Source organism: Phoca vitulina, unplaced genomic scaffold (assembly GCF_004348235.1).
Source record: "Phoca vitulina isolate PV1807 unplaced genomic scaffold, GSC_HSeal_1.0 scaffold32, whole genome shotgun sequence".
Classification (NCBI taxonomy): Eukaryota; Metazoa; Chordata; class Mammalia; order Carnivora; family Phocidae; genus Phoca; species Phoca vitulina.
In genome coordinates, this window is record NW_022589735.1 from 23,911,845 (window position 1) to 23,932,850 (window position 21,006).

At 39.0% G+C, this 21,006-nt stretch overlaps 1 protein-coding gene across 4 annotated transcripts in view; it reads right to left on the bottom strand.

The window, feature by feature from the left end:
* Positions 1-13,768: 13,768 nt before the first annotated feature.
* Positions 13,769-21,006, bottom strand: part of YTHDC2 (YTH domain containing 2) — a 69,765-nt gene continuing 62,527 nt past the window's right edge. For 2 of the 4 annotated variants that reach the window (XM_032425051.1, XM_032425053.1), the window contains 4 exons: positions 18,791-18,994; positions 17,856-18,038; positions 16,568-16,654; positions 14,300-16,469 (listed from right to left, as the gene is read on the bottom strand). In XM_032425051.1, the coding sequence (XP_032280942.1) occupies positions 16,574-16,654; positions 17,856-18,038; positions 18,791-18,994 (468 nt within the window). In that variant the 3' untranslated portion in view covers positions 14,300-16,469; positions 16,568-16,573. The other 2 variants (XR_004301901.1, XM_032425052.1) reach the window with 2 other exon arrangements.

Here is a 21,006-nt window from a genome sequence, read left to right on the forward strand (position 1 = left end):
TCTTAATCTCAGGAAACAAACTGAGGGTTGCTGGAGTGGGGGGTGGGGTGGGAGGGATGGGGTGGCTGGGTGATAGACACTGGGGAGGGTATGTGCTATGGTGAGTGCTGTGAATTGTGCAAGACTGTTGAATCACAGATCTGTACCTCTGAAAAAATAATACAATATATGTTAAAAAAAAAAAAAGAGGAAGAAGATAGCAGGAGGGGAAGAATGAAGGGGGGGGAAATCGGAGGGGGAGACAAACCATGAGAGACGATGGACTCTGAAAAACAAACTGAGGGTTCTAGAGAGGAGGGGGGTGGGGGGATGGGTTAGCCTGGTGATGGGTATTAAAGAGGGCACGTTCTGCATGGAGCACTGGGTGTTATGCACAAACAATGAATCATGGAACACTACATCAAAAACTAATGGTGTAATGTATGGTGATTAACATAACAATAAAATTTTTTTTAAAAAAGACCCAAGGCAGGAACTAAATGCTCCATTTATTTAAGGAACAGTTAGAAGGCTGGCATTGCCTGGTGGCTGTGGGGGGGCACAGTGGAAGGACATGAAGTTTAGAAAGGCCAGGTTGAGTAGAGCCTTGTGGGCCATAATAACACTTTAGCAACTGCGCTGGACACCTCATCTTCCTTTTCTTTGGTGAACTCCCACCCTCCCCCATGTGATTCTGTGGAATCTCCATCACAATGCCCTGCCTGATCCCTGGCTGCCAAGTACAGGACCCAGGTCAGACCCCTTCTCACCCTGCCCACAGTGAGGAAGTAGTCACATGACCCACACAGGGTCAAAAATTTCAACATCCGCATTGCTACCTTGTGCCAGAGGCTGTCTGCACCCAGCTCACCACTGTTGATGGGAGTCCTCATTGTCAAGCCATTCGTGCATAATCCAGATCCAGAATCTTATCCCAGCATCTGCATTTGGGGATTACTTTTGGCCACCAACCGTCACAGGTTGGGTCTGACTCTGAGGAGGAGAATGGCATGCAGGGGTATTTTAGTGACAGACACCAGAAAGGGGGAAGCAAGGAAGCAGAGTTGGCCAGAGGGAAAAGAAGAGCCTCCATAGTCTCACTGGTGCTCTCTGTCCTCCCCACGGGAAGTCTTGAGGCTGGGATGACTCTTCGGAGTCGTCCGGAGTTGGGACGAGAAGGCTGAGTGTTTACGCCCCAGACATCAATTGGCCACTGGAGATGGGCCACCCAGGAAAGGGGACATGACTCGGGCAGGGCAGCTCTCTTCAGTTGGAGCAACACCGCAAGGCTCTGACAGCTGAGGGCCGCTGCGCCCAGCCCACCCAGTCCTGGGGGAGGAAGATCTTCCTTCCCAGTGGGGCACCTGAATAACTAATCATGGTGTTCATCACAGAAACTATGACTAGCAGGAAGTAATGGATTCTTATGAGAGTGTTTTAAAACACACATACAGGGACGCCTGGGTGGCTCAGTCGGTTAGGCGTCTGCCTTTGGCTCAGGTCATGATCCCAGGGTCCTGGGATCGAGTCCCACATCTGGCTCCTTGCTCAGCAGGGGAGCCTGTTTCTCCCTCTGCCTGCCGCTTCCCCTGCTAGTGCTCGCTCTCTCCCTCTCTCTCTCTGACAAATAATAATATCTTTAAAAAAAAAAAAAAAAACACGTACATATACAATAAAAACGTCAATGCTCAACTATTATGTAAATGCCTAGAAACTGTCAACTATAAAACCCTCCACTCAACCTAGCATGTCCCTTATGTGTCATCAATACTGCTTATACATATATTTATAAGGTCGACGCTGGCTCTGGAAAGAACACAATGCTCGTAACTGTAAGCCGTGTCTAAAGCCAACCAGGGAAGGCCGTGGGAGAGGGTTAATCACAAGGAAGAACCTGTGCAACTTCCCTCCTTAACTAAATAAAGCCCTCCTCAACAGTATCACCCTCCAGCAAGGGAGAAGGACCACATTTCAGGTCTTGACTGTAACTGAAATATACAAATGTCTCAGAACCAAAGAATCTAAAGTCCACAAGCAGTACCACCCCTAGCCCTTCAGAGGCCAGAGGCTGCAGCGTTCAAGTACAGTTTGGTAGGAGGAGAGCCCCAGCTCCGGCTGTTCTTCCTCTCAGCGCATCCTTTTGACTTTTCAAAAGGTCTGGTCCCGGTCAAAGTTCTTCCTTAACCTTTTGGGCATCAGGTTGTCTATCTGTAAAACAATGAGATGGAACTAGGTGATTTCGGAAGTTCCTTCCAACCTAAAATGAACTTGAGGACTTGCCATTTAAATCTCGATGCTTGTTGGGACTGGAGGAGATTATGCTAAGTGAAGTAAGTCAAGCAGAGAAAGTCAATTATCATATGGTTTTGCTTATATGTGGAACATAAGGAATAACATGGAGGACATTTGGAGAAGGAAGGGAAAAATGAAGGGGGGGAATAGAGGGAGAGATGAACCATGAGAGACTATGGACTCCGAGAAACAAACTGAGGGTTCTACAGGGGAGGGGGGTGGGGAAATGGGTTAGCCAGGTGATGGGTATTAAAGAGGACACGTCCTGCATGGAGCACTGAGTGTTATACACAAACAATGAATCGTGGATCACTACATCAAATACTAATGATGTACTGTATGGTGGCTAATGTAACATAACATAATAAAATTAAAAATAAAACAAAATAAAATAAAATAAAAAAATAAACCACGATGCTTTTTCACTCAATAAATAAATGAAACTTGCGATTGACATTTGAAATGCGCACCACAGCGCCATCTAGCGGCATAAACTAGTAATGCTAGCGACAATTCATACAAATGAAATTTCACAGTGAGAAAGTAATTATGTAGAACATTCCAGTTAGGATCTCTTAACTTTTTGTAGGCTGTGGGCCTCCTGGAGAAGCTAACAAAAGTTATGCACCCTCCTGCCACCCAACAATGCAAAAGGCACTCATACCAAAATTCTGTGTATAATTTCAGGAATTTGTGGCCTTCCCCAGCCCTCCCCAATCATGCACGGCTCACAGTTTAAGAACCTCCACTGTACACGTTATTAGGAAAATGAAAAATGATCCTTTAATCATCAGGAATCAATACATGTAACAGATCCACGACTTTTTTTTTTTTTAAGCTAACCATAACCCAAACGTCCTTTCTATTTGAGGAGATACTTTATTGTTTTACAACTAGTTGTAAAACAGTGGGAGGTGGGAGGCAGAAGAGGCCAGAACTTCTTCCTCTTCTTCTTCTTCTTTTTTTTTTTTAAGTAGGCTCCATGCCGACCGTGGAGCTTGAACTTACAACCCTGAGATCAAGGGTCACATGCTCTAGCAACTGAGCCAGCCAGGGACCCCTCCTCTTTCCTGCCCCTGGAACCTTCTCTGTCCTACTGCTTGGCCAGTCCTTCAGAGAGTGACAAAGATACAGGGGAGGCTGGAAAATCACTGAAAAAGAAATGAGAATCTAGCATTAGCAGTGTCCTGACCCAGCCTTTCCCTCCCTGACTCTAATTCCATCTCCCCTTGCCCATTTCCAGATCTGATTCTTCAATCCCATCAATTCTGGGAACTGTTTGACTGACACCCTTCCAATAAATCCCTTTACCACTTTAAGTCAAAATGTGTTACTTACAATTAAGTAACACCAAAGTTTGTGATTGAGACACACACCAAATTCATAAGGGTGAACAGCAAAGTAACTCTTCATCAATGCAGCATATTTTATTATGTACTTAATAGCACTTTTACTTAAAGCAAAAGACCAAAAACTCATTAAAATTTCCAGAAGATGGGGCACCTGGGTGGCTCAGTTGGTTAAGCGACCCACTCTTGATTTCGGCTCAGGTCATGATCTCAGGGTTGTGAGATCGAACCCCGTGTCGGGCTCCGTGCTGAGCGTGGAATCTGCTTAAGATTCTCTCTTTGCCCCTTTTCTCTCTCTTTCTCTCTCTCTCTCAAAAAAAAAATAGAAAAAAATTTTCCAGGAGCCACATCTTCTCTAAAGATGATCCCAAGTATTGGCACATTATAGGTGCCCTTCCTCACCGGACAACCCTACACTAGGCTGTTTATACAGTCCTCCAAGAAATAGTTTCTTTTGTTGTTATTTTCCCCAACATTTCACACCAGAATTTAATACAATCTCAAATCCTTTTTGAAACAAGACAGTATTTTACATATTTACATACTCATATAAGGGTTTCTGATAGTTAGCCAGGATAAATTAAGAATGGATGAAACATGTTCTTAGAAAAAATAAATTGTAACTATAGAATTGTTTTTAAAAAATTATTGCCACATGGAAGAGAAAGAACCACCAATAGTAAAAACAGGTGTTTGTGTTTTAAACCCAAAGATAATAGGCCCAATTTTTTTTAAAGGTTATTTTCCTGGGGCACCTGGGTGGGCTCAGTCGGTTAAGCACCTGACTCTTAATCTCAGTCAGGTCCTGAACTCAGGGTCGTGAGTTGGAGCCCTCAGTTGGAGCTCCCCACACGGCATGGAGCCTACTCAAAAAAAAATAAAAATTTAAAAATTTAAAAAAATAAAGATTATTTTCCTGACTTAAAAATAAACTTCGGGGTGCCTGCATGACTCAGTTGATTAAGCATCCAACTCTTGATTTTGGCTCAGATCATGATCTTAAGAGTCGTGAGACTGAGCCCCGCACCGGGCTCACACTGGGCATGGAGCTTGCTTGGGATTCTCTCTCCTCCTCTCCCTCTGCCCTTCCCCCACTCCCCATGTGCTCTCTTTCTCTCTAAAAAATAGAATTAAATAAAAATAAAAATAAATAAAGCTAAAAAACACTTCTAAAAAATAAAAATAAATTTTAAAAAATTGACCCAGGTATAGCTACAACCATTTCTATACTCAAATCATCCTGCTTAAGGATCCATATGCTACACCGGTAGCTAAGTATACTTTAAAATAATGTAATATAATTGTTCATACCCTTTCATCTAGTAATACCATTCCTGGGTATCTGTCCTAATCAAATTACTTAAAATAAGAAAATGCTTGCAATAACACTATTTATAATAGGGGGAAAATTATGGATTTTATTACAATAAATGAAATGTATTAAATATCATGTACCCATTACTATGAATGAATCAGGAGTCTGCAATAGTCATGGGGGAAACATTATCCTATAATTTTAAATGAAAATAAATAGAATAAAATATTGTACCATACTAAAAAGAGACGAGGTAAAATTCATATTCAATAATGAATTTTTCTTGTTATTTTCTTTATTCCTCTAAGTAATTTCTTAAACAATTATGCATTAAATGCCTACTAGACATTGTGCAAGAAACTCAGTCTATAAAATTGAAAGGTTCTCCCCCTCCAAGAAGTGTATAGTCTGTGAAGAAGGAGGCAGGACATGAAAACAAGGAATACAATTACTATAATGAAAATATGCAAATCAGGAAAAAACTAAATCAGTACCTAGGAGTGGAATGTGGTTAAGTATATGCTTAACTTTTTCAGAAAATGTCCAACTACTTTCTAAAGTGGTTCTATCATTTTACATTCCCCCCTCATCAGTGGGTGAGAAGTCCAGTTCCGCCACATCCTTGTCAACACTTGGCACAGGGAGTCTTTTTCATGTTAGCTGCTCTAATAGATGGGCAATGGTATCTCATGGTGGCTTTTAGCTTGCATTCCTGATGATTATTGGTGTTGAGCATTATTTCATGTACTTATTTGTCTTCTGTCTATCCTCTTTGGTGAAGTATCTGTTCAAATGGCCCAATTTTTTAATTGGGTTGGGTTTTTTTCCTTACTGTAGAGTTTTGACAATTTTTTTAGGTATTCTGGATGCAACTCCTTTATTAAATATATGTCTTCCAAATATTCTCCTGCAGTGTATGGCTTGTGTTCTCATTCTCTTAACAGTGTCTTTTGAAGAACAGAAGTTTTAAATTTTGATGAGGCCAAATTTATCTTTTTGTTCTTTTAGAGACAGTGGATCTAAGGAATCTCTGCATAAGCCAAGATAAGATTTTCTCCTGTTTTCTCCTAGAAGTTCTATAGTTGTAGCTCTTACATGTAAGCCTATGATGTATTAGGAGTTAATGTTAGTATATTATGTGAGACAGAGATCTAAGTTCACTATTTTGCATAGGGATAGCCAATTGTTTCCATCACCATCTGCTGGAAGGACTATACTTCCTCCATCACATTGCTATTATGTCCTTGTTAAAAAAAAAATTCAGTTGTCCATAGATGTTGTGGTCACTTTTGGACTCTCCATTACGTTCCATCGATCTATTTGTCTTTCTATATGCCAATATCAAGCTGTTTTGTGTACTATGGCTTTATAAGTCTTGAAATCAGGTAGTGTAAGCCCTCCAAAGTGGTTCTTTTTCAGAATAGTTTTGGCTATTCTAGATTCTTTGCATTTCCATATGAATTTTGGAATCAATTTGTCAGTGTCTACAAAAAAAGGTGCTGGGGTTTTGATTGGGATTGGAGAGAATTTACATCTTAACAATATTGAGTCTTCCAACCCATGAACAAGGTAAATCTGTATTTATTTTTTAGGTCTTCTTTAATTTCTCTCAGCAGTATTTTGTATTTTCCAACCTATAAGCTTTTTACATCTTTTGTCAGCTATTAGTCCTAGGTATTTGATATATTTTATGTTATTAAAAATGGTATTGTTTTTATTTTAACCTCCAATTGTTTGTTGCAAGTATATAAAAATTTAAAAATATCTTGGGGTATATTGACCTTGTATACTGCAACCTTGATAAACTCACTAATTAGTTCTAGAAAGTTTTCTAGGAAGAAAGTTCTAGTTTTGGTATTGGATAGCTAATAATTTTGCCAGCCCCAGAATTTAAATTCTGGTAATATTACTTTGATATTCCTTTAAAGAACTATTTCTCTCCTATTCTTGGTCCGTGTGTTTGGGGTGAGATTTTCTATACATTTAGCGAATTACTGCAATGACTGGAGAGTGGTATGGAGATAAGCAATGACCAATTGATCCAATGAGAGTCAATCCTGGAACTTATGGGAGAACAGTGATTGTTCTAGCTAGTTTGAAGTCAGACATTACTCATTTCTAATTAAAACCATTGTGGTCAGAGAACACACTTTGTAGCACTTGAATCCTTTTAAATTTATTGAGTTTTTTTTAAGATTTTATTTATTTTGAGAGAGAGAGAGCACATACAAGTGGGTAAAGGGGCAGAGAGGGAGAGAGAGAATCTCAAGCAGACTCCACACTGAGTGCAGAGCCCAACACAGGGATCCCGTGACCCTGAGATCATGACCTGAGCCGAAATCAAGAGTCAGACGCTTAACTGACTGAGCCACCCAGGTGACCCAAATTTACTGAGATTTTTACAAACAAAATTACCATATTGATTCAGCAATCCCACTTCTGGGTATATATATAAAATGAAATTGAAAGCAGGATCTCAGAAAGATACGTGCATTCCATGTTCATTGCAGCATTATTCAAAATAGCCAAGACATGTAAACAACCTAAATGCCTATCAATGAATGGTCAAGAAAATGTGATAAATACATACATTGGAATATTACGCAGTCTTAAAAAAGAAAGAAACCCTGCCACACACCACAATAGGAATAAAGTTGGAGAACATTATATGAATTGAAATAAGCCAATCACAGAGGGACGAATATTGAATCATGCCACTTACATGAGGTATCTAAAATAGTCAAAATCATAGAAACAGAGAATAGCAGTTGCCAGGGACTAGGGAGAGAAAGAAATGAAAGATTGCTGTTCAAAGGGCAGAAAGTTTCAGTTATACAAGATGACTACATTCTAGAGATCTGCTGTACAACCTTGTGCCTATAGTTAACATTATTGTGTACTTAAAAATTTAAGACAGTAGATCTTATGTTAAGTACTCTTACACAATAAAAAATAAATTTGAAATTTGTTCTATGACCCACAAAATGGTCTATCATGATAAATGTTCTGTGTGCACTTATAGAATGTGTATTCTGCTGCTGTTGGATGGTATGTTCTGAAATCTCTGACAATAATTGTGAACTTATGTAATATTTTCCCTTTCAGTTCTATCAATTTTTACTTAAGTACTTTGAAGCTTTTTTATAGATGCCTAAGTGTTTAGGATTATTATATGCACTGACCCTTTTATCATGACTAAATGACTGTCTTTATCCCTGATTATATTCTTTGCTCTGAATTCTCTTTGCGTAATATTAACATAGCCATACTAGCTTTTTTTTTTTTAAAGAAAAAAGAAAGAAATCTCTACACCCAATGTGGGGCTCAAACCCCCGACCCAGAGATCAAAAGTTGCACGCTCCACTGACTGAGCCAGCCAGGTGCCTTTTAATTGGGATTTTTAGACAGTATGATTATTGATTTTGTTAGGTGTGAGTCTATCATCTTGCTACTTGTTTTATTTTTGTTCATTATTTTTGTTTCTATTTGTTATTTCCATTTGTTCTTTTTTTTTTTCCTCTTCTCTGCCTTCCTTTGGATTTTCACAAGTCTGGCTGGTGGGAACGGGTACTATTCCCTTTAATCCTTTCAAATGGTTCTTTTCCTGACCATTTCTGCACATGCATGCATGGATCAGCACTCTGCTGAATACTGCAGAGGGACTGTCTACACATCTCTGGAGTTCTCTCTGTATGCAGTCCTCCCTCTGGTGTTCTGTTCTATGAACTCTACCTGTTTGGTTTCCCCACTCTCAACTCTTGTCACCTCTGCTCAGGATTCTGTCAAGTTCTGCTTCAACTCCCCCTCCCTGTGCCATGGCCTGGAAATCTCACAAGGCAGTAGGCTTGGGCAGGTCTCTTTGTTTCTCATCTCTCAGGGATTACTGTTCTTCACTGCCCGATGTCCAGTGTCTTGAAAACCATTGTTTCATGTATTTATACATGAAACATGTATTTATACATGTATTTATACTGAAACCATTGTTTCAGGCAAGAAAGTAAATCTGGTCGATGTTACTTCATTTTAGTTAGAAGTGCAAGCCCTTGGGACTACTGGCGGCTCAGCCAGAAGAGCATGTGACTCTTGATCTTGGGGTCATGAGTTTGAGTCCCACGTCAGGTGTAGAGATTACTTTAAATAAATACATTTTTTTAAAAAGTACAAGTCTTCACTACCCAATTTTTAAAAATTGCTCTAAAGCACCAATAATCAAGACTATGGTATTGGTGAAGGGACAGATACATAGATCAATGGAACATAACAGAGTCCAGAAATAGAGCCAAACAAACATGTCAAACTGATTTTTTACAAAGGTACAAAAACAATTCAATAAAGAGCATTCTTTTCAACAATGGTGTTAAGACACATTGAATATCCACATGCATAAAAATGAACCTCAACCTAAATATCACAACTTGGACAAAAATTAACTCAAAATGGATCATGAATCTAAAAATAAAAAATTACAGAACTTTTAGGAAGAAACATAGAAGAAAAACTTCATAACCTGGGATAAAGCAAAAAGTTCTTAGACATGACACCAAAATCACAATCCATAAAAGGAAAAAATTGGTAAATTGTAGTTCATCAAAATTTAAAACTACAAAAAAATACTGTAAACCTACAAAAAACTATAAAAACTACTGTGGAGAGAACGAAAAGACAAGCTACAGGCAGAGAAAAAATATTTGCAAAAAACATAACTGACCAAAAAACTTGTACTCCAAATACAGCAGCCCTCCCTCTCCAAGGTTTCAGGTACCCACACTCTCAATCCAGAAGCAAGTGATCCTCCTCCTCAGGTATCATCAGGTCAGTAGTAGCCTAACGCTATGTCACAATGCCTGTATCATTCACTTCGCTTCATCTCGTCATGCAAGCATTTTATCATTTCACATGATCACAAGAAGGGTGACTACAGTACAGTAAGATATTTTGAGTCCACATTCACATAACTTTTATTACAGTATATTCTCATAACGGTTCTATTTGATTAGTTGTTGTTAATCTCTTACTATGCCTAATTTATAAATTAAACTTTATCATAGGTGTGTATGTATAGAAAAAAAAAAACACACAGTATATAGGGTTTGGTACTATCCATGGTTTCAGGCATCCACTGGGGGTATGAGATCACTGTAGCCCTGTACATAAAGGGGGAGTACTATATATAATGAACTCTCAAAACGCAACAGTAAGAAAACAATGGATTTAATTTTATTTTTTTTTTAAGATTATTTATTTGACAGAGAGAGACACAGTGAGAGAGGGAACACAAGCAGGGGGAGTGGGAAAGGGAGAAGTGGACTTCCCGCGGAGCAGAGATGTGGGGCTCCATCCCAGGACTCCAGGATCATGACCTGAGCCGAAGGCAGATGCTTAACTGACTGAGCCACCCAGGCACCCCAATGGATTTAATTTTAAAATGGTCAGATCACTTGGAGAGACACTTCACCAAAGAAGATAAATGGGTGACTGCTATACGCTGAATGTTTGTGTCGCTTTCCACCATGTGAAGACACAAGAAGCCAGCAGTCTGCAATTGAGAAGAGGCTTCTCCCAAAACCTGACGATGCCAGCACCCTGATCTTGGACTTTCAGACTCCAGAGCTGTGAGAAATAAATTTCTGTGGTGTGTAAGCTACACTGTCTGTGGTACTTTGTTATAGCAGCCCGAATGGATTGAGTGACATAATAAGCACATGAAAATATATTCAACATTAGGAGCCATTAGAAAGATACAACCCAAGACCATGATCAGATACTATTGCACATCTAAAAAAATTGATAAAAACAAAAGATATTGAATACAGAATGGCTAAAATCAAAAACACAGGAAACAACAAATGTTGGTGAAGATGTGGAGAAAAAGGAACCCTCATGCACCGTTGGTGGGAATGCAAACTGGTGCAGCCACTCTGGAAGAAAACAGTATAGAGGTTCCTCAAAAAATTAAAAATAGAACTACCCTATGATCCAGTAATTGCACGACTGGGTATTTAACCAAAAAATACAAAAACACTAATTCAAAGGGACATCACCCCATGTTTATTGCAGCATTAGCCAAATCATGGAAGCAGCCCAAGTGTCTGTCCATCAGTTGACGAATGGGTTAAGATGAAGTGGCAAATATATACAATGGAATATTATTCAGACATAAAAAGAATGAAATCTTGCCATTTGCAACAACATGGATAGAGCTAGAGTATAATGTCCAACAAAAGAAGCCAGAGAAAGACAATTACCGTATGATCTCACTCATATATGGAATTTAAGAAATAAGACAAATAAGCAAAGGAAAAAGAGAGAGAGAAACCAAGAAATAGACTCTTAACTATAGAAAACAAACCTACCAGGAGGGAAGTGGTGGGGGATGGGGGAAATAGGTGATGGGGATTAAGGAATACATTTATCACGATAAAAAAAATAGAAAGATGGGGCGCCTGGGTGGCTCAGTCGTTAAGCGTCTGCCTTCAGCTCAGGTCATGATCCCAGGGTCCTGGGATCGAGCCCCACATCGGGCTCCCTGCTCCGCGGGAAGCCTGCTTCTCCTTCTCCCATTCCCCCTGCTTGTGTTCCTGCTCTCGCTGTGTCTCCGTCAAATAAATAAATAAAAATCTTAAAAATAAATAAATAAAATAAAATAAAAAGAAATGAAGAGAGGTTATGAACACATCTTTCTTAGATATATCGGATTACCTCTAGCAGGTGTCTCAATTTATTTATTTATTTATTTATTTATTTATTTATTTTTAAAGATTTTTTTTTTATTTATTTATTTGAAGAGAGAGACACAGCGAGAGAGGGAACACAAGCAGGGGGAGAGGCAGAGGGAGAAGCAGGCTTCCCGCCGAGCAGGGAGCCCGATGCGGGGCTCGATCCCAGGACCCTGGGATCACGACCTGAGCCGAAGGCAGACGCTTAACGACTGAGCCACCCAGGCGCCCCGCAGGTGTCTCAATTTAAACTTACCGATTACAGTGTATTTATATTTATGAAGTTACTGCACCAAATACAGCAAAATAACATGCAGAACAGGCACTTTGTAGTAATAGTTATATTATTCTTCAGTGGAATTTAGCAACAATTTCATAAAATTGATGTGTATTTTCAACTTAAAGAGAAAAAAAAGATACTGACCATAGCAAGTGCTGTCAAGTATATGGAGCAACTGGAACTCTAAAGCGTTGCTGGTAGGAATGCAAACAGGTATAGCCACTCTGGACAATAGTTTGGCAGTTTCTTATAAAACACACTTACCATCATTGATTCGGCAATCCCGGTCCTAGGTATTTACTCAACAAACGGAAACATTTCCACACAAAAACCTGTGCACCAATGGTTAGCTGTTCTATATATAATCACACGTGTGTGTAATTGACAGGTAAATGGCTTCCAAAAAATGTGGCACTTCTATACAATGGAATACTACTTGGCAGGAATAGGAAATGAACTTTGATATACACAACTTGGATCAATCTCAAAGGCATTATGCTGAGTGACAGAAGTCAGTCCCACAAGGTTACATACTGTAAGAATCGACCTGTATGTTCTCAAAAGGAGAAAACTAGAATGTCAGAGAACAGATCTATGGCTGGATGGCATGAGTGGGGAGAGGAACCTGTTACTACAAAGGGATGGCATGAGAACGTTTTGGGGGTGATGGAACCGTATCCTAATTGAGGTGAAAGTTCCGTAAATCTGTGTTGGTGTCAAAATTCAGAGCTGCACATTTAAAAAAAGTTGGATTTACTGCATGTTACTTCTAAAAGTTAAATAAGCTTTACAGAAAACTTCACAGGAAACCTAACACTACATGTTAACCAAAAAATACAAAAACACTAATTCAAAGGGACATCACCCCATGTTTACAGATGGCCAAAGAGATATTCTGGGAAGAGCATTCTAGGCAGAGTCAACAGCTCACACACGTCTCTGGGCTAGAACAGGCCTAGGATATTCAAGGAACAGTGGGAAGGCCGGTGTGGCTAGAGTGGAGTAAGCGGAGGACAGATCATGTCGCGTTGGTGCCATTGTAAGGACTTTGGCTCCTGAGAGAAACGGGGAGCCACTGCAGGGTTTTGAGCAGCTGAGTAATGCAAACTGTTTTGAAAGGATCATGGGTTTCTCTGGGGAAAACAGACCGGTGGCAGGGGGGAGAGGTTGAAGAGGGAAGGCATCTTAGGAAGCAATTTCAGTAACCCAGGCGAGGAGGACTATGGCTCAGTCCAGAGTGGTTGTGACAGATGAGAGGAGAAACAGTCAGGGTTTAGGTCTATTTTGAAGGTAGACCCAAGAAAATTTTCTGCTGGATGAGATTAAGCGAAGGAAAGATGTCAAGGATGACTGCAAGTTTTCTGGCCTTGAGCAACCGCAAGGGAGTATTTTTTTAAATTTAACTGAAGAACATTTATTCATTTTTCACTAAGACTTTATCTTGAGGATGTAACTAAACTGTCACTACCCCCCCACCACAACCTGAAGAAGGGTTAGTACAGTGAATGTTATTAAGCAGATATGAACAGTTTGAAGGACTAGAACCAACATTAACTGACAAACAACTTCCATCTAAATTATCATAAAAATGTTTAAGTAAAAAAAAAGGGGGGGGCGCCTGGGTGGCTCAGTCGGTTAAGCGACTGCCTTCGGCTCAGGTCATGATCCTGGAGTCCCGGGATCGAGTCCCGCATCGGGCTCCCTGCTCAGCGGGGAGTCTGCTTCTCCCTCTGACCCTCCCCCCTCTCATGCTCTCTGTCTCATTCTCTCTCTCAAATAAATAAATAAAATCTTTAAAAAAAAAAGCGGGGGGGACGGGAAGGGGGCAATGGGGGTTTCAGATTGAACAAGATCCTCCCATTTCATCTAATACATTCAATCCTGGCTAGAGTATACCAAAACGGAAACGGGATCACTGTAATACAGAACTTCCACCACAGCACGCTGTACACACCTGTGTTCCGAGCCCATCCCCCACGCCCCTTGCAGAAATGGCGGCCGCTGAAGAGAGAGCAGCTTTTGGTGGAGCAGGTTGTAGGAAAGAACAGTAGTTCCATTTTCAGTATGCAGCGTTTGTGATTTTATGAGACAGCCGACTGGAAATTTCACCCTTGGCTGCAAAGACCGAGGCACGCGCAGGGGCCTTGGGCAGAACTGAGTGCACTGCGTGGCGGGCCTTTGCGTGAAGAGGAGCTGCGGAAAGTTCTGGAGCACAGTGAGCACGTGTGCTGTGGGAAGCTCACAGACTGGAACGCGTCATCACCTATCGGTGGCGTGTTCAAGGGCAGGATGTGTGCCCCGGTGTTGATTCAGGGGTGAAGCTCATTTGACTTGGTCCTCCAGACTTTCCCTGTTGCAGGAAATAAAGCTTTATATATGGTGAAGAAAGAGTCTCTGAGGACAAAGTCTTAAACAAATCGGTCTTCCCCTAAAGTACACATTTGAGATTATGCTCTCCTCCACACCAAGCTTTGCTGTAACCGAAGAGCGAGGCCGGCGTGTGCAGTGCACACAGGGGCACGATACCAAGATGCAGTGTCCTGACAGAGAACACATTCAAAAGATTTCATACTGAACACGTCTTGAGCTTTTTTTCCATCCCCTTATGGTAACAAGGCAAATTTTTTCAAGGAGGAGACACTAATATGAAATCATCACCTTCTCTATCAATTTAGTATTCTTCAAGGTGTTTGAAATTCACTAATATTTCAAGGGATATTGTTGATCATTGTTACCTTAGCCCTATTACAGACTGTCAGAAATAACAAGATCTAGATATTTTAATAGAATTTCATTTAATAAGTATATTTAAAGTTCATCTCTTCCAAAAACAGCATTTTAATTACATTCAAATTGTGTTCATTTTAAATATCAACAAACATCATTTACATTCAGAGCTAGATATTAGAAAACAAGGAAATTATAGTAAGTTTTATTTTTTTAAAAGTCCTCACTTCCAAATTTAGAACACCGTAAACTGCTAAATATATACCTCAACAAAATGTATCTACATTATCAGAAAAAACACAAGTTGCTCTAATAGGAAAAGAACTGTAATACACATACAGCAGAACATAATTCACATAGGCTCAATTTACAGGTATATCTCTCAAAGTATAAAACAAACAAAAAACCAGTAACTACAAATATAGGCAAAAATCACAGCTGCATTTTAAACTACTGTGCCAACATACAATGCTTTCCAAGAGAAAGAAGGGTTCTCAAGATCTTATGCTGACCCATGACTCTTCACTTCTTTGTTCTCAAATGCAGAAGCAAAAAACTCAGGACTTGTCTTCTTGTCTTTAAATCAGATTTGGGTTGGTTTTTCTTCACATAGCAATAACCCAAATATATCATGAGAAGTGCTATCAAAGCTGCTCTATTTAAGAGCTCAGTAACCCAGACATTTCTTTCATTTTCCCTGTACCTTTATTTCCCTTCAAAAAGCTTCTGGGGAACCTTTATAGACAGTGGTGGTAAAGATATCAAATAATCCTGAGATGACAAAGATATAAGTGAGTTGGCACTAACACAGGTTTATAAAAAAAATTACCTCCCATTTATTAAACCATAAATGCAAAAAAATAAGAAATCCAAAAATGTAAGTAGGATGGAAAGTACTAGAAAACAAATAGAAAGCATTTAGAATTGCAGTGCTGTGGGCTTTAGTTTGAAAAATATACACCAACCAAGCTCTAACTGTTGGGCACTTTTTTTTTAACAGGTTTAATTTGTTTCCATTTTTAACTTGTCTAAATCAAGTTTCTCTAGCCAAAACGAAGAGGACGTAATTACTGTGCTCACGTAAGAGAGGTGTGAAGGTTGTAACGCGGGAGGAAGGGAGGGGTATGGCACACACCGAGTTAAGAGGCAGGACCAGGAATAAGACTAAGCACTAAATCTGATCTGATCAAAGACAGGGAGGGAGGAACCCTGATTTCCTTCAGATCTTACTGTACTTCATAATCAAAGAAAAAGACATCTCTCCTTTTTTTCTTAATGTATCTCAGGTTTAAAATGGCAGAATGAATAGCCCTTAATCAGCACACACTATTTTCAAAAGGGGCATTTTTAGAATTGGGTTGTTTGCTTCTTCTTTAACAACAACAAAGTGTTGACTGTTCTAAAATGGTGCTCAGATACATTCAGGCCTTTCTTAAAAGGAAACAATTTACTTTGCATTAAAAAAAAAAAAACCCTCAATAAGAGTTATAAGTCAGTGTCTTCAACAAATGAAATGTTTAACTTCAAATTAAGTATGTTTCAAATAACTGCTGTTGTGCCAAATAATGAAACCACTACTATTTTATTCAATGACAAACATATAAATAACCAACATTACATAATCATTTTTTATGATCACTATAAAAATTTAAATTACCCTTTTCTCCTTTATATGAAGATGGTGGGTCTTAAGTGACACTCTCAACCAGAAAAGCCCATTCACTCGTAACACACATCTCCATCTCAGTTCTTAGAAGTCAGTGTGTTCGGTGGTTTTAAATAGGTACAATGTTCTTCTGCAGCTCAGAGCTCTGAAAGAGTTAAAAAAAAAAAAAAAAGATAAATAATTTGAAAGATGTCCTTAGTGATCATAAATACTGCCAGAATTCAAGGTCAAGGAGAGTATAACCTGAGTTCAGTCAGTTGCAGTTTTGTCTCCCAGTGGAAGGCGTTCCCATAACTGCAGCAACTGTTCACCAACCTGAGGCTCTAGTTCCTAGATAAAGCAGAAGTCAGAATAAACACAAAAGGAACTGGATTGAGTTTTTTAAAGCACCAAAACCTATGCTGATAAAAATGTAAGAAAAGTCCATTCAATTTCATTTTTCTACCAGAAAATGATAAAATCACATTGCTCTGATTCTCTGCGTTCAGGCTTGTGAAGTTCAATTCCAGACTTCAAGATTATAGTTAGCCTGCGAAAATAGCAACAACTGTGACAAGATGGTAATTTCCATGCAGTACTCCTGGAACTTCTATCTGGAAATAATGAATTTCATTTTTAATGGAGATTTACCACCAGCACTCAGCTTCAGCTTTCAAAGATTTACTATGAAACCTAGCATATTAGATGTTTGGGGGCTTTAATGAAATAATCGAGAGTATAGTATATTCTTATCTTAGGAATTAGTCTTACTTCAAAATCCTTATTATAGAATAAAAATTAAAATATTCTGATACAATTCAAAAGAATGTCATTTATAGTCTTCTTGTGACATGATGTGCATTTAAAAAGAACCCGAACACTTTCCATATGGTGATTTAAAGTGAATCAAATGGGTTAAATAAACTATTAGCTGTGTGACCTTAGAATAATTTCTCCTATTTCTCCTGACTAAAACTGGCCTAATAACTCAATATGCATTAAATTAAATTACTTGATATAAATCGGCTAGCACCGTGGTCCATATATAGGGTAATTCCCATCCCCTTAACTAGTTCAAAATGCACATCAGCAGCATGATAGAGGCCAAGCAAACGTAACAGAAATAAAACAAGCCACAAAAATATAAAAAGGCTGTTATTTATGTTACATAATTAGTTAAGGCACAAAGGAGTCAGATACTGTTGTTATCCTTAGACTTCAGTGAAATTACTTCAGAATTACGCTCAGTTTTGAACATATCTTCCATTAGTAAGACAAAAACAGGAGCCTCCATGAAGTAATTTATGAAAGATTTTATATGTATGTAATGACAGAGAGAAGCCAAAGTTACAAACTGTTAAAAAAGCCATGAGCTCTGTCAAACACCTACAAGCAGGTTTTCACCAGCTCCTCCACAAATCGGAACCACCATCTCCCGTGTGCATATGGAACCTACATTCTGTACTCTTCCATTCCCTCCTCAAACCACCAAATAACAGCAAAACAAAACAAAAAGAAAAGCAGAAGACAAATATTAAATGCCACTATATACCTGCCCGTCTCTGCTGATCTGGACTTTCTTGTTGTCGTTCCAGGGATTGAGTAAGTGGTGAGCAAACTGAAAGGGAAGACTTTCCTTCCGGACCCACTCCACCTTAAATACTCCTCCCAGTCCAGCTGAGCCCCAGTCCTGGCTCTTCTCCCTTCCTATCTCAGAAGACATCCTAGAAAATCCCTGCGGGTAAAACGAGGGCAAGGGGAAAGGTGAGGATGATATTAAAATTGTCTGAATTCAATTTATCTGCGAAAGCTCTGAGGTTTTTTAAATTTTAAGGTAAAAATGTAATATAAAAATGGTATCTCACAAAAACAAGTTACTTATTTTTTTTTATAAAAAGATGTATTAGCAAATTTTAGAGGGAAGACCGATTCCAGCCTTCTAACATAATTTCAATATGAACAGATACTTTCTAAATAATGTATTAACAGCCCTAAACCCATACTTATTCCATGATAAACAGATACAATCTAACCTGTAAGTTTTTACTGCCAAAAATTATAATAATATCAAATAATAAATTCCTTAGTTTCTAAATTCAGATAGACATCGAGTCAAGAGGAGTTAAGAAACACACTCAGATTCTGGATTATCAATTCTAACTTCCTTGCCTATTTAAATAAACATTTTACCAAAAAGTCAAGCTTCTCGTTACTCTTAATTCACCTGAAAAATAGTAAATCTAAAGCTGTCCTCAGAAGGAGAAATGGCTCATCTAGAGAGGTTCTGGTAAGACAAGGAAAACAACAGGATCCCTAGAGTCATTCCCTTCAAGAGGTAACACTACATCCCTCATACTCAGTCAAACGAGATGCGTTCTTGCATCCCGAAACAATAAAAAGCCAGGGTGGTTTTTGGCTTTTGTTTTAATCTGTGTGGTCTAACCTGCAGCCAGAACAACCCCATTTTACTGGTTCAGGATGGCTCACCTGGAAATGTCCAGATCCTTGAACAGAAAATACCAAGTAAACCATGCTGCTTTCCCAAAAGGCTCGATTTAGCTTCCGCTCATTACTAGGGGTTGTAGACCAGATACCCTTCTGTTGAGAAATTTCAAGGTTTCTCAAATTGCTACTCTTCATTATGAAGTATCGAATAGGCATGTTTGGTCTTGGTGAAGGAGATTTTGAGCCCTATAAAAGAATGCATAAGTTCTTGAAAGGTAATTTGACCTTTCGAAATCAATAGGCTCCGTTAAATAACATCTTCATAAACATATAAACCAAATTATTTTACCAAATATTCAACAAATGCAAATAGCTCCATCATGCCTGAAAAGCTACATAAGAGTCAATCAAAATGAGGTTAAAGAGCCAAAACCAAGCACTCATTTTCAAGAGCATTCAAAATCCCTTATCAAGAAAGGATCCTGGAATACAAACTTTGATTTATGCTCCAAATGTACTTTCAGAAAATATTTTAATAAACTTTCAAAGGCTGAAAACAAAACAAAAATTGCTCCAGCTTACCGCCTGGATACAGTTTCCAGGCAACAGTGCCGGGAAGGGAAACAAACAGAACCCCAGTCTCCCTGAACTGCAGAGACTGAGCCTGGAGTTGAGAGACCCAGGTAGTCAGAGTTTGCATGGCAGCGTGCTGGATAGAAGAGAGTTGCACAGACATAAAGTTCCCGAGGAACTGCAGAGGGGTCCCCACAAGTTTCTGACTATGTACTGACCTGCATATGAGTGAGAAAACATGACCTAACGCCAGGGAAAGATCCAGAGGAAAGCAGTAGACTAAACCATTCCCGGAGCTCACGCAGGGTTGGGAGTATTCCACGTTATCCCCAGCCAAGATGGAAAGAACTGTTAATACAGAGGGCATTAGCCCACAGAAGGCTCACACCTTGGTACTGAAACTAAATTAGTAGCAGAATAAAAAACTGCTTTGGACCTGCCCTAACGTTGCTTTCCAAAAGTAAATCTCGACAAGATTAAACTGATTGCAACTAACTTAACTATGTACCAGAACGATGTCTGATAGTACTTAAAGGAATACAACAAAAATCTAGCAGCCAAACAAAACTATAAGGAATGCAAAGAAACAGGAGAATATGACCCATAACCAGGACAAAAAAATGAACAAACAGGGAAAGATTCAGATCTGACAGATGATGGAATTAGGAGACAAGAACAGCAGGGCAGCTATTATAAGTACATGCTCTATGTTCAAGAAGGTAAAGTGAACTTGAACATGCCTTTTGAAAGGAGAAATGGAAGGTATTTTTTTAAAGACCCAAAGGGTGCTCTAGAGATGAAAATATGATACTCGCAGTGAAAAGTACAGTAGAAAGAATACACAGCCGATGAGATGCTACAAATTGAAAACCTCCGTGAACTTACAGACATAGCCAGAGAAGCCATCTCAAATGAAACAGAGACAACTGAAAGAAATGAAGAAAGCTTCAGTGACTTGTGGAATAGTATCGACACTTGCCTCTCACAAGTCCCAAAAAGGAGGGGAAGTGGTGAGATAAAAAAAAAAAATGTGAAGACATCTTTGCATAAATTAAAGAAAACCACTGTCAACCCAGAATTATATACACAGTAAAAATATCTTCCAAAAATAAAAGTGAAAAAGGTTTTCCAGACAAAAGCTTGAAGACTTCATTTCCAGAATATCTGTACTAAAAGAAATGTTAAAAGGTTTCCAGACAGAAGTGTATGATCCAAGATAGAAATTCACATCAACACAAAAGAATAAAGAGCACAAGAAATGGTAAATATTGAATAAATATAAAAGACACTTTTCTGACTTTTGGGAAAAGATAGTTTACTACGAAGTAAAAAATACTACACTGTGGCATTTTTAATGTATGTAGAAATAAAATGTATGAGACCAGTAACACAAAGGACTAAGGGGTAAAATAAAAACATACTGTTGCAAGCTTCTCAAACTATACCTGAAGTGTATAATATTGATTCGAGATACACCAAGGAAAGTTAAAACATTTAAGGAAAAAATCGCATCAATTCTAGGCATCTCTTCCAAAAACCTTAAGTGGAAAGAAGACTTCCCAACTAATTTTATGAGGCCAGCATTACCCTGATACTAAAGCCATACAAAAACAACGCAAGAAAAGAGAACTACATAATATCCCTCCCTCATGAACAAAGATCCCAAACTTAACAGAAGTTTTGAT